A 14,828-nucleotide genomic window follows, 5' to 3' on the forward strand; every position below is an offset into this window, starting at 1 on the left:
TACAGTGTGTTAGGAAATGAATTACTGCCAATCAAAATGTCAATTTCTAAGTGTGCATGTGAGTAAAATTGATTGTCACCTACAATACCAAAAAATGTGTAATCCATGATACAATAGTTATACTATTGCAGTTTTTACAAACTCAAGTAGCAAGTTCTATGGCTTTTTTTAACTAAAACTTCCTTTGTTGTATTTAAGGAATCAGTGAAGTACAAGCGAGGAGAAATTTAATGCAGGAACAACCATGCAGAACATCTACTGTTTCTGCAGACATACCTGCAAGTCAGCACAATGCCTGCTGCTTATACAGGAACAATACAAAACTCCAGAGAGAAAACATTTCTAATGTCATCAAAGGAAAAGGTACATCTGGTAGTAAAACACTTTGCAACAGAAGCCGTTGTTGTTTATTCACTGGTAACAATGATATGTTTTTCATGCAATATTTCCACAATAAATTAAACAATATTACTAAACAATAAGCAATATTAGCAAAATTACTGTAACACTATTGCTCCTCAGTTGTTTCCAATCTTTGTCATTTACACTAATTTAAAATGTAGCTATAGTGACTCAAATTACAGAATGCAGTTTGAACACCACCTTGCCTAGCTATGTATTTACCCCAGCTATTTTTACAGCTACAGTTTTAATTTGGAGTATAGGACACACTCATTACTCATTAGATAAAAATGCTGGGTGTTCCTTTAAAAATAAGCAGAATAATTAAAGGAAAATACAGTATGATAAGTAACAATACAAAGTAACCTCATTTAAATGAGCTCTTCCACTCTTCTCTCAAAGTATTAAGGGGCACTGATTAAATAAGATAACTTACAGTATGTCGTTTTTAAGACTTGTGTCTTTTTGGCAGATGTTTCTGTACAAATTATGCTAGCAAAAAGAAAAATGTTTGTTTTATTACTTTTTTTCTTTTCAGTATCAAGACCATTATGTTTCTCAAACACATGAAAACAGGTCTTGTCTGCAGAATTCATTATGGCATGCTGTATATTTGGAAATTGGGATTGTGACACGGTATTTTAATATCATTTGTCTCTCTCTCTGCCAGACCTGCCAACTGAAGCATTTTCTAAAGAATTCTTTGGTCACTGTAGTTTTGGCTTTGACAAGATTCTTAATAATGACAGATCCTTAAAGTACATGTCGGAGAAATAGGATCTCTCCTTTTAAGATGTGACATTGCAAACTCACAGCAGCTGCAAATTTATGCATTGACATATCTTTTCTTTACAGTTTCATAAAAGGCAAAGGTTTAGAATACTTAAGAAGTGCATGCTATTGCCTGCTTATGCTCAGCTAAGAATTTCCAGGTGTGCTTCCTATACATTAAAATATATCAGATTATTTTTGGTTTTAAACATAAGACTAAAATTTGGCTTAGCACAGTCATTTTCTTTGGTGGCACCAGGCTTAAACCAATTGATTGTGGTATCCTTCCTCTCAGTTTGCAGAGGCATAGATTGGAGAAAAAGTGACTTACAGTAATCTGGAGTGAAGCCAATTCTCAGGCCAAATATTCAAAAAACTGTATAATAGCGTATGTAATGCACTTCACTTTTTACTTTTATACTAAAAGTAAAAGAAGGAAAGAAAGAGTACAGTGTATTACCCACATAAAACCACTTGCCAAATTAAATTATATATTAAAAAAGTTTAGTGAGCAGATAGGTCTGTAAGCAAGTTTTAAGCATGTTGAAAGTCTTAGTGAGTTCCACAGATGCAAAAGCTGGTTTTGTTCATGGTATGGAGCCTGGTCTTTGATAATGTAAGAAGCTCACACAGCAGATCAATGCAATAAATCCTTAAAATAACTTGGAGATAGACCATTCAATGTCTTAAATGTGAGCTAGAGATTCTTTAAGTCCATGGTAAATTTCCAGTGCAATTTGCGTAGAACAGACGCTATATGCTAGTCCAATGTAGTTCTAGTTCTTGACTCATATCATTCTGACTGTGCTGAAGCCTATTTGGTACCTTAGAGGTTAACCAAATAGGAGCCATACCAACTAAGGGATGATATCAAGATTATTTTCCACATGCTCTAGAAGAATGCCATGACTGACAGTTTCAAAAACTGCTAGAAAGAACAGATTATTACAGGACCTACTGCAGAGTCGGAAGCCATCAACAGATCATTAACTAATGTCACAAGGGTTTTAATTCAGCGCTGTGTCTGAATTCCAACTCCAAAATTTAAGGAGCTCATCAGATGCAACATGAGATTGGATTTGAGCTGCTCCTACCCATGTGAAAAAAGCAGTTGTGGGTGTATAATATGCAATGTTTGTGTGTGTGTGTGGGGGGGGGGGGGGTGGAGTTTCTGTGTCACCATGTCACCAGAAGGGAGTTAAATCAAATTTCTAGCACAGAAGGGTGTATTCTTATACAGTTCTTCTACATGTCGTTGTATTTCTATAAATAGTAATGAATTTCTGTTAATGAAGCAAAATTAACCACAGTTGTTTGAAAGTTGTATGTCAGGAAACAATGATGTACAAATTAATACAATATGTTGCACTCTATAGAAAAAAAATCCATCTGTGAATTAAGGGTTTCTAATTATCTTTAAAGTATGACTAGCATAGGACCTGACTAAACACTTCATACATTTTCATGAACAACTTCAAATACAGGAAACCTCATTAATGGAACCAGTTTACAAACAACAACAATAATGGATATACTGTACATAGGTCACACAATATAGTGTAATATATTCAGATTTTCAGAAAACATTTGATGAAGTATCTCATAAAAGACCAAGTCTCAAATTACAGGCAGTAAGTACTCAGGGAAATGAGTATGTTTGGATTGAGAAACAGTTAATGAATATGCTATAAACACCATAAAAAGATGTGAATGATCTGATTGGAGTTGGAGTACCATAGGGATCTGTATGTACTGTAACTACTGCTGTTTATTTACTGCTGCTATTTATATCGGTGATCTACATTCTGGTATAGTTAATAAACTAGTTAAGTTTTCAGTTGATACCAAGTTGGGAGGAATATCAAACACTACAGAAACAGTAAAGGAAAAAAAGATTTAGAAATCATTTTAGCTAATTATTTTTAATACAGACATACACAGGGTTTTTCATGCATGTAGTAAGAACAAAAACTAAAAATACAATATGAGTAACTGTGCTAGAAGTGGCTTCTTGACTTCTTGGTGTTTATTTTAACATATAATTTACATAATCTATACAATATGGGACAGCCAGTACAAATACAGTATAGTTACACCCATATACTGTATATAGTTAAAATCATAGAGTTTAGTCAAAGGATGTTATTTTAAAACTGTGCAATGTACTTGTAAAGCATTATTTAGAAAATTGTGTGCAATTTTGATCAAATTTGCTACTACCCTCTTAAGTCTCAAACAAAGAAAGTCTTAAGGGGACTTGATAAAAGTTTTCAAAACCCTCAAAGGCATTGACATCAACTTAGTGCCCTGGTTCAGAATGAACAGCGAAACACAGTGACAGAGCAGCGGCGGAGCAGTGGCACTGTGGCTAAGGATCTGTGCCTGTGACTGGAAGGTTGCTGGTTCAAATCCCAAGGCCAGTAGAGGAATCCTACTCTGTTGGGCCCCTAAGCAAAGGCTTTAACCTTAGCTGCTCTAGGGGTGCTGTATAAATGGCTGACCCTGTGCTCTGACCCCAAGCTTCTCTCTCCCTAAGCTGGGATATGTGTAAAGACAAATTCATAATGCAAGAAATTGTAGATGGCTAAGAAAGTGACCTTAACACAAAGCAGAGGGCAGAGGTGGCAGCTATGTGGAAGTGTCACACCACAACTAACCAGATTGCAACATGGAAACATTCTCACTTTTCTTACACTCCAGCCCTGAGCACTTCTAGCAAATTACATTGTTCTGACCAATCAACCAACCACGGCACTTCACTAACTACTGCATCTTCCACCTCCTGTAATACTTAAAACTCCACTGCCCTCTGTTCACTGCCCGGTATTGGTCTCTCCTGTAGGAGGTCCTTACCTCGCCCTCTCGTCCAAGTTACTTCTCTAGTCTTTTCGGATTTGAATCTCGTCCTCAACCATGTCTACAGCCTAGCCCCGTCTTCAACAACTAAGACACCGCATAAGGTCCAACTACTCGGAAGTGCCTTTAAAACTGGGAATGAGAAGCATTCTTTATGCAAAGGGTTGTGGGAGTGTGGAAAAAGTTGCCAAACCATATGGTTGAAGCTGATATTCTGTCTTTTTTCAAGAAATTGTTGGAGGAAATTCTAAGATCAAATGTAAATGTATTAATTAATCAAACTGGGGATCTGCTGAGGAACGGGTTTCACATTAAATCTACAACAACTCCAAATTCCAAAAGTTTGAAAGAAGTTCTTCTTTAATGGCACATTGTGCATCTTCTATGTGAATTTAAACATGGTAACATACAGTGCCTTGCGAAAGTATTCGGCCCCCTTGAACTTTTCAACCTTTTGCCACATTTCAGGCTTCAAACATAAAGATATAAATTTTTTATTTTATGTGAAGAATCACCAACAAGTGGGACACAATTGTGAAGTGGAACGAAATCTATTGGATTTTTGAAACTTTTTTAACTAATAAAAAAAAAAGTGGGGCGTGCAAAATTATTCGGCCCCTTTACTTTCAGTGCAGCAAACTCACTCCAGAAGTTCAGCGAGGATCTCTGAATGATCCAATGTTGTCCTAAATGACTGATGGTGATAAATAGAATCCACCTGTGTGTAATCAAGTCTCTGTATAAATGCACCTGCTCTGTGATAGTCTCAAGGTTCTGTTGAAAGCGTAGAGAGCATCATGAAGACCAAGGAACACACCAGGCAGGTCCGTAATACTGTTGTGGAGAAGTTTAAAGCCGGATTTGGATACAAAAAGATTTCCCAAGCTTCAAACATCCCAAGGAGCACTGTGCAAGCGATCATCTTGAAATGGAAGGAGTATCAGACCACTGCAAATCTACCAAGACCTGGCCGTCCCTCTAAACTTTCAGCTCAGACAAGGAGAAGACTGATCAGAGATGCAGCCAAGAGGCCCATGATCACTCTGGATGAACTGCAGAGAACTACAGCTGAGGTGGGAGAGTCTGTCCATAGGACAACAATCAGTCTTACACTGCACAAATCTGGCCTTTATGGAAGAGTGGCAAGAAGAAAGCCATTTCTCAAAGATATCCATAAAAAGTCTCGTCTAAAGTTTGCCACAAGCCACCTGGGAGACACCCCAAACATGTGGAAGAAGGTGCTCTGGTCAGATGAAACCAAAATCGAACTTTTTGGCCACAATGCAAAACGATATGTTTGGCGTAAAAGCAACACAGCTCATCACCCTCAACACACCATCCCCACTGTCAAACATGGTGGTGGCAGCATCATGGTTTGGGCCTGCTTTTCTTCAGCAGGGACAGGGAAGATGGTTAAAATTGAGGGGAAGATGGATGCAGCCAAATACAGGACCATTCTGGATGAAAACCTGTTGGAGTCTGCAAAAGACCTGAAACTGGGACGGAGATTTATCTTCCAACAAGACAATGATCCCAAACATACAGCAAAATCTACAAAGGAATGGTTCACAAATAAACATATCCAGATGTTTGAATGGCCAAGTCAAAGTCCAGACCTGAATCCAATCGAGAATCTGTGGAAAGAGCTGAAAACTGCTGTTCACAAACGCTCTCCATCCAACCTCACTGAGCTCGAGCTGTTTTGCAAGGAAGAATGGGCAAGAATTTCAGTCTCTCGATGTGCAAAACTGATAGAGACATACCCCAAGCGACTTGCAGCTGTAATCGCAGCAAAAGGTGGCTCTACAAAGTATTAACGCAAGGGGGCCGAATAATTTTGCACGCCCCACTTTTCATTTTTTTATTAGTTAAAAAAGTTTCAAAAATCCAATAGATTTCGTTCCACTTCACAATTGTGTCCCACTTGTTGGTGATTCTTCACATAAAATAAAAAAATTATATCTTTATGTTTGAAGCCTGAAATGTGGCAAAAGGTTGAAAAGTTCAAGGGGGCCGAATACTTTCGCAAGGCATTGTAAGAAAGACTGTAGATGTTGGTGAAAACTTCAACATCCTGAATATTACAAAACCATATTTTATTTGAAAATGAATTTCAATATAATTTTAATATATACTTTGTAGTCCTAAATAAGATTTCTAACAAAAAAAAATGGGAAAATCTAAAGTCATTGGTTTGTAATTCTGCTGATACACCACAGAGTTATGCTGTTTTAATGGCTTCCAATAGCATGAACACATAATGTGTAATTTTTATAACATTGATTTTCATGGAGATCATCTTTGTGCTTGGCAGTTCAGTGTCAGTGTTTCATGCCAAGCCTGGGATGCTGTTGGATTGCTTACATGGTTGTTCCAAAAATTTAGTCCTTGAGGCTTATCTTGTTTTTGTTCAATCTAAGCCTTTAAAAAGGCAATGAAAATAATCACTTACTTAATTATCCTAACAGTTTACCAGGTGTAAAATGGAGACCATAAAGTAAGTTTTAGTAAGACCTATAAAACCACATAAATTACATCTCTTGAAGTCTAACACCAAGGACGTTTGTTTTAATTAATCTTTTTGTTTCAACAGTTTCAATTACAATACATTGTGTGTTGCAGATGGTATAATTATTGTGTTTGTGTTGCTGTGCAGTCTTTTTAGAGCAAATTAGATGCTGTGGTAAAGACCAAATATGGTTTTCTCAATGGAAGTTGCCAGGACCTTAATACTTCTGTCTCATGAGAACAAGCCATCCAAATGAGACTCCATCTGGCATTTTCTGCTCCATTCCCCTTCATTACAACCCTCTGCACATTATTTTCCACTGCCTGGGTTTTCTACAGTGACCCCTTGTGGCACATATTGTGGCAATAATAAACACCATACCAATAAGGTGCTGTATATTTAAAATTTATACCGTCAGTAAAACCACAAAAATGTTGTTGGTTCCAATAGTAATTTCTTATGTTTTTAATGCCTCTTAGTGTCTATATTGTATATATAACAGAATATACTGTATAACTATGTATGTTCCATTCTACTAAATGTGACTGCATCAGAAGCGATGTGAATTTCTAATGAAGAAATTAATTCCACAAATTGAAAACCCTCTTTATTTTCTGGAAATATCTTTTTAATGTTATGCAGTTGGTACCTTGCAATTTTCCATGCTTTATCATTTACATCCTAATTTGCATGAGAAATTCCCCAGTGTTTCTCACGATTGTTGGGCGATCTCTACCACTGTAACCCGCTTGATGTCATGTATTTTGCAAAGCTACTGTATGTGTCATAGTCCTTGGATGCAGATATTTCATTTTAATTAGTCAACAGTTAGAAGTTAGAAAATAGAATCAGGCCAACAAACCTGGGAATGTCTCTGTTTCATTCAACCTGTGAACGTAGTTGAAGTAATCAATACTGAAGAAATTAATTATTTTGATAATAAGTCAGATCACCTCTGGTTTTAGACCTTAATCATTTGGTAGTTGAAGCATACATGATCATGAACATGAACAACCCACTGAAATTTTCCCTTCATACACCAGAGTTGCCCATCCCTGATATCAACAGATGAGTATTAGAAACACTGACATTGGTTATGTTGAAATGCCTCTCATTTCTGTAATAGATTCTAGCCAACGTTGAAATGGGAATATGGACTAGTTTCATTACAATAGATGAAAAGAGTACAAATCTGTGCCTAGCAATTGAAATTCATATGGTACTTTATATCGACGCTGTAAATTACAGATGTTACGGGTGTATGTTTGCATTTTGCCTATTGAATGTTACTTTTTTATTTGTACAGTACTTAGCCCAACTGTTTTATTAAGGTCATACAGAACACGTATTTCAGGGGCAAGAAGATTTATATGATCAGCTAAATTTTTTAGACAGTGATAGTCTCAAACACACTCAGAAAACAAGGGGAAATTCTTATTTTATTTGTTTATGTTGAGTAACTAAGATTTCTTCTATTAAAAAAGAAAAAGACAAACCACTTTGGAATAAAAAACATTGTTGACACAAGCAGTGCCCTTACAATGTCATTGTTACCAGATTAGGCTGAACCTGTGAGAAAACAGTTTATTGAAGTGCATTTGCAGTATCCATTTGGCAGTCATCAGTTTGCTATAATTTATAATTGTGCATTTATTCTTTGCTGAGCAGTTACTGTATTTCTCTCTGGCAGGGTACTATAAGGTTCTACACTCTATTGTTTTAAAAGCCAGAGATTCCTTATTCAGAGCCACAAAGGCAAGAGCTGAAGCTGATGTAAAACATCCGTCCATTTTCTAGCCACTTCATCCAATACAGGGTCACGAGGGAGCCTACCCCATTAATCAACAGACGTACTGTTGGCAGTATACACTCTGGACAAGATGCCAGTCTATCACAGGACACACACGGACACGAACACACACTCACACCAGGGCCAGTTTGCCAGAAGCCATTTAACCTACCAGTATGTCATTGGACTGTGAGAGGAAACGAGAGAACCCAAAACAAACCTACACAAATACAGGGAATGTAACGAAAGCGTTCTTCCAGAACCCTATGCAGACGACACAATCTGGGGAAGAGTGAGGAAAACACAGGGGAAAAAGCATGCAGGGGTCGGAAATGAAAACTGGGGGCATGTCTGTGGTACGCAGGTGTTCTAGGGGGTGAGTCCAGGGCAAACTTTCCAAAAGGGAGTCCAAAGGGAAATCCAAGATGAGGCAAATGTCCAGAGCCGGGCGGTCCATCCGAGAAGGAGACAAATGGGATTAAAAACCGGAGTGGGATCCGGTGGAGGGTCGGGGGGAAAAAAGGGGGCAGGTCCCGGACTCGCCTGGTACAGAAACCAATGTAGAGCCTGGAACAGAGTGAGTTTCTGGCTTTTAAGGTGGGCTGAAAAGGAGGCTGGAACACGGAGCACAAAATCAACTCAGAAGTGAAAGAGCCGGAGCGCCCTTAAGGGGGAGGGACTACAGTCGTGACAGGAAACGCACACAGACCCAGGGCACTGGTGCTGTGAGGCAGCAATGCTAACCACCGTGCCAATGTGCATCCCCGGCGAAAAAAAACAATTTTGTGCAGCTCAAATTAACTATTAGAATGAATTGAAAATCCAATTTGACCTCTATTTTTACAGAAATTATAACATATTAAGCAACCAAAAATATATTTTTTTATTTTTCAAGACTTTAAGCATTAAAACATGGCACTTAACAGATTTTCTCTTGTCTTATCTTTACCAGGTCCTCCTGTGATAGTTGGCATGAGTATAAACATCGCCAGCATAGATTCAATATCAGAAGTGAACATGGTGAGTATACAATTCACTTGTGTATTGATTAAAGAGTATAAAACTGGTCAGAGGGCCCAAGAGTGAATATCATTCCAGATTTAAAAAATTCAGGTAACTCTTGCAGTGCCACATTTTAACTTTGGAGTTTTTTAAATCAATTTAAATTTATATTATTGATTGCTTCCAATGACTTTTAATTCCAAAGTAATTTACATGTGTACCTACTGTATGTATACACCAATATTTTTTACTGAATAATTATCTGAGCATAATCCACTTGTAATCTCATTGTACCAAACCAGTGGTTCTCAAACTTTTTGGACCAAGTACCACCCCTGATTAAACCAAAGCATCCAAGTACCACTTACAAGTCTTCTTCTCATAGGAACCCCAGAAATTCTCAATGACCAACATGAGCGCGCACGTGCGCACACACTCACATACATATATAATACATATTATAATAATAAACTTTATTTGATATAGCACCTTTAAAGGTGGCTTCTCAAAGCCCTTTACAGAAAAAAAACAGGAACAACAACAAATAAAAATAAACAATAAAAAAGCACCATTTCAGTGAGAGGGCTGAGCCTGTTTAGTCAAGCAAAGCAGATGTGAATTCATTTTTTGAGCCTTGATACAATTCACAACAGAGTCTAACAGCTTTTAAATCATCAGGCAAATTCTTGACGGCAAAGGTCTCACGGTGGATGTTGCAATACGTCCTTTCATTTCTGCAGCAACTTCTCCAATTTGTGCAACAACACCGCTGTGTTCTAGCACCGCTCTAGCACCGTCTACAAACTCATTTTATCCAGTCGATGCCATTCTCTTCGATAAATTCATTAAGAAGCTGGAATATGTGCTCTCCTGTAGTTCCTGTTAGTAGCGGTTTACAGAACAGAAAGTCCTCATGGGACGTACCCTCAAACTCGTATCTAACGTAAACGAGCAAATTGGCCAAATTGACTACAGACTCATCTAATTGCAGTGAAAAGCATCTGCTCATTTTAACGCGCTCTACCAGCGTACTTTTGATATCATCCGCCATTTCAATAAGTCTGTGACTGTGTCTTTCAGAGGAGGCAGCAGGTCGAGCTGTTTAGCAGCTTTTTCTCCACACATAATATGTGTCAGCTCTTTTGCCAACGGTAAAAAAGGTTCTTCAAAAATAGTGTGGGGCTTACCTGCTTTAGCAATCCGCAAGCCTGCATTTTTCCCTGTTTCCGTTTCAGGAGTCTGTCTCAGAAGTTAAAAAAAGTTTTTATTTTATGCGCATGGGAGCAAAACAGAGACGCTCTGTGTATTTTTCTCAAATTAACCTAGAATAGTTCTTAAATATTTTTCTGTTATCTATCCCGCTTTCCTGTGCTCATGAGATTACCAGTGTTCCTAGCACACATTTCTATGCATTCCTGTGTTTACAACATTGGCATTGTTCCAAAATCACGCACATTCTCCTACCTCTTTATTTGCTGGAGATACGTTTTTTTAAATACAATTGGTCACTTACGTTCATAGCACGCATTCCTATAGAGTGGTATAGAATTACATTGTAGCTCTTGTGTCCACTCAAGTATTAGCGCGCGCTGTATCGTTGTATGTAGTCTGTGTATTCGACACGTCTTAAAATAGAAAATATGAAAACCCATCCCGATTTTTCAGTGCACACCGGTCCCGACCGCACAGCGGTCATATGGCATAACAGCTGGCGGCGCTCCGTGTACCAGGAGTGGTACCACAGTTTGAGAACCACTGTACCAAACAGTTAAAAACAATTAAAAAACAAACACAAAGACACCAAAAGGAAAGAGAAGAGGACATCCATGATAAAGAGAGCACTAACTACACTGCATCTAGTGTGCAAAAACACTGCTACACTGAAAATCCAAGACAAATCTTCCTTTTATGCAAGCTATGCATTCTCTCAATTTGCACCATTTTATCCAATGACTTTTGTCCATTCTATAAACTTTTTTTTCTAACAAGCACCACCTGGTCCTTATACTAAAGTTATTTTAAATAAATGTTAAATAGGTTATGTTCTTTACTATTTTTCATTAAATTACCTAGATATAGAAATGTGTGTAGGTTACAACAAGCAGTGTGTCATTGAGAAAATTAGATTATCTGTGAAAAATAACCTTCCTAAAATAAGTATATAGAAGGAAACCTTCGTAGTAAATGGTTGTCATTTCCAAGCCCATCAGGCATTTCAGTATTTACTGTATGTTTAGTTTCAGCTTGTTTCTGAGCTAAATTCTCTGTTCTTTAATGTTCTTTGAGCCCTAGTTTTTTGGAGGCCCTAGGCAAGATTTTGGAAATCTTCTCTCATCACAATTGGATCACAGTTTTCATGTACACTACCATTATAAGCTCCCAACCCAAACTTAGTTTACTATTTAGAACAATTAAATAAATGAATTACAGTATATAACTAGAAAACGTTTTATTAACCAGGTTTAAGAACACATAACAAATAACTTACAAAGAAGAACAAGAAGTAAACATTTTACAAAGATAACATGAAAACATTCACATGAAATGTGTATCTCCTAACTTCTATAGAACAATTCAAGTTATACATGTCTAGTTAGAAAATGTGGCATGTCTGCCACTCTCTATTTACATGAATCTGACAGGCTCAAAACCAAATGAAATGCAAATGCTTTCTCACAGTGACTTGATTTGGTGTACCTCATTTTTTAAGACTTATCCTACTCTTCTTTTCTGTGTTTCCTTTTCTCAGTGCCCGACAGGTACAGTATGTCCTTTTGGAGGACGATGTGCATTTACCAGTTGCAACTATATGATTTTAATTTAAAAGCATTACAACATAGTGTGCAATGCAAGTAAAAAGTCACTTGTAATTTTTTATTTCATGTAAGATGTAATGAAAGTTTAATAACACTGATTATCACAACATTTACTACTTTCCGAAATTAAACAAACAGCTTTAATGGTGCAGCAGCTGAAACCGCACTGATATTGTCAGTCATGGTGAAGATGAGAGTCATTAACTTATATCAACAGTGAACTAAGCTACTACACTTAGATTCGCAACTAATAATATTATAATTTATAACCAACAAACATTAATAGCCTGGCTTATCACAGCAGCAACAGAAAAAGCCACTGGAGGGAATTTATGTTTTACATTTGTGAACATGCTGATTTAAAAAAAAACTATGTTGTGTTGCCCATTGAAGGCCCCTTGGGGGCCTCAGGGCCCAAGGCAGTCACCTAATTCGCCTAAGCCAAGAGCCAAGCCTGTTTACAAAAACCATAATGCAGTGTAGTAAAGCAGTAAAAATGAATCCCAACCAAAACAACAGTAAAATCATGGAAATCAGCATATTTTGTCTGCTCTGTGCCTTCCTTCACCTCTGTCATAGCTTCATGGACATTGTTTACACAAATGTGTTCTGACACAGAACAATCTGGCTGATCCATGTTTTTTTGTGCATTTTTTGTAAGTTGTTGGGTGTGTAGTTGTGTATGCTGAGAGTGACAGGTTGATTGCAAAGAGCAGGGAATGATGTATAGGTATATCTGTTATTCCAAATCTATTCAGCATAGTGTTCTAAAAAACATTTCCTTATATGCAACTGTTCAGTATTTCCATAGGTACTTAAACTGGCAGATACACCCGGCATCTGGGGAAAAAGCAGCAGAAATCACACAATATGTCGTGAAGATTTGTGGAGCTGTGTTAAAGTGTTAGAATTCAGGCACAGTGCAGATTAGATATCACTTTAAACAAAAGCATGCTCTTGTTTTCAATTGCTGTTAAAACATGGGTATTAATATACAAATGTTAAATAATATAATGCATAGCACAAATTTAAATCACTTAATGTCTGATTATTATTATTATTATTATTATTATTATTATTATTATTATTATTATTATTATACATAATCTGAAATTACTAAACTTGTAAAGTATGTACAGTCTGTAAAGTAAGTCATTTATTAATTATTTTAATAGTGATTCATGTTAAATGTTAATATAAAAGTATTGCATATTTAGGGTATTTGCATTTGACAGTACATTTTCAATGCGTAAGACAACTGCTTTTTGAATACTTTCCAAATTCCACTAGTAATTGTGCTAAAAAGACAATGATCAATTACATGAATCATAAGTCAAAATATGCAATTAGCAGTTTCAATTGTAATTGATACATTGTGAGAAGCAGTTACAGTAACTGCATCTGCATACAGTACTTATAGGAATTAAGAGGGTAATTGGAGGAGATGAAGTGCTATGAAATTAAATATTTTATAAACTTTTAAGTTGTCAAATTGTTTCACAAACCGTTTTGTGAAATTACAGTATTTTTAAAATTAGTAGTTACTAATATAAATTATGATACTGTACATACAATATTTAACTGGGCGGCACAGTGGTACAGCGGTTAGTATTGCTGCCTTACACTGCTGGGGCCTTGGCCTCAATGCTTGGGCTGTTATCTGTGTGGAGCTTAGAAGATGGATGGATAATATTTAACCCTCATCTGGTCCCAAGCTACACAGAAGATAACTCATACACCAGAGAATATATAATGAGCAGTAGTTGAAATTAAGCATTAAATGGTTTTTCACATATTGTTTGTTTTCACAGGAGGGTTTTCTGATAAAAAAATGTGTTTTATATATGAGATGCCAAAACTTGACATTGACAGGGTATCAAAAGCAGTTGGTATGGACAAAATAGCCATATGGTTGATTTGCCTTGAAAGTGTGTGTTAAAAATTAAGAACCTCCTACCTAGTCATTTGTTATTGAGTCTCAAGGGGGAACACTGATTCGCTATTGTTAGTCAAGTCAGCCTCTATCTCCTGTCAATCAAACAAAAGGCATGCTTTAGCTTGTCAATGTAGATGGATTTTGAAATGTGCCAAAAAGGAAAAGAAGATAACTTGTAAAACCAGATACTATTGAAAATGTACAGAATTACCTGGAATATAGGTATTTTCTTGCAATAATTATCTATTTCTACTCTCTCCAAAATAAAATGTGGTAAATTTAAATGAAAATGGTTTTGGAAGTGAATACAAAACCTACAAATGAAATCGGTACTGGACCCAATGTGTTGTAAACAAACAAGTTGCTAGATAAGCAAACTTTTCTTCTTCTGTAAAGATTCCCAGCACTCTTCAGTCTGTTTGGGTGTTTAATTTACATGTGATAATGATGTGATGATGATCCTCTTTCTCAGCTTAAGTAACATTGCCAGTCTACACCATACACGTTGGCAAACACTGTCCCTTGATAACAATTACTTTGTCTTGGAAAAAGAAGGTCAATTGCACCATTGGATGGAAATTCTGGTACGGAATGCCACCTATTGGTCAACTAACAGCATCAAATACAGGAGTAAATATGTTTTCCCTAGGGGCCTTCCATCCCAGTAGTGATCAGAGCAACTGTGCTTAGCATTTAAAATCTGAAAAATGCTGCTGTTAAACCAAGAACTCCCTTATAGTTAATTGA

At 36.8% G+C, this 14,828-nt stretch overlaps 1 protein-coding gene across 2 annotated transcripts in view; it reads left to right on the forward strand.

The window, feature by feature from the left end:
• The window catches only part of gabrb4 (gamma-aminobutyric acid type A receptor subunit beta4), a 109,608-nt gene that overhangs the window by 52,244 nt on the left and 42,536 nt on the right, over positions 1 to 14,828 (forward strand). For both annotated transcript variants that reach the window (XM_015351096.2, XM_006632615.3), the window contains exon 3: positions 9,280 to 9,347. In XM_015351096.2, the coding sequence (XP_015206582.2) occupies positions 9,280 to 9,347 (68 nt within the window). The remainder of the gene's footprint in view (positions 1 to 9,279; positions 9,348 to 14,828) is intronic.

This window comes from Lepisosteus oculatus, chromosome 8 (genome assembly GCF_040954835.1).
Source record: "Lepisosteus oculatus isolate fLepOcu1 chromosome 8, fLepOcu1.hap2, whole genome shotgun sequence".
NCBI classification, from domain to species: Eukaryota; Metazoa; Chordata; class Actinopteri; order Semionotiformes; family Lepisosteidae; genus Lepisosteus; species Lepisosteus oculatus.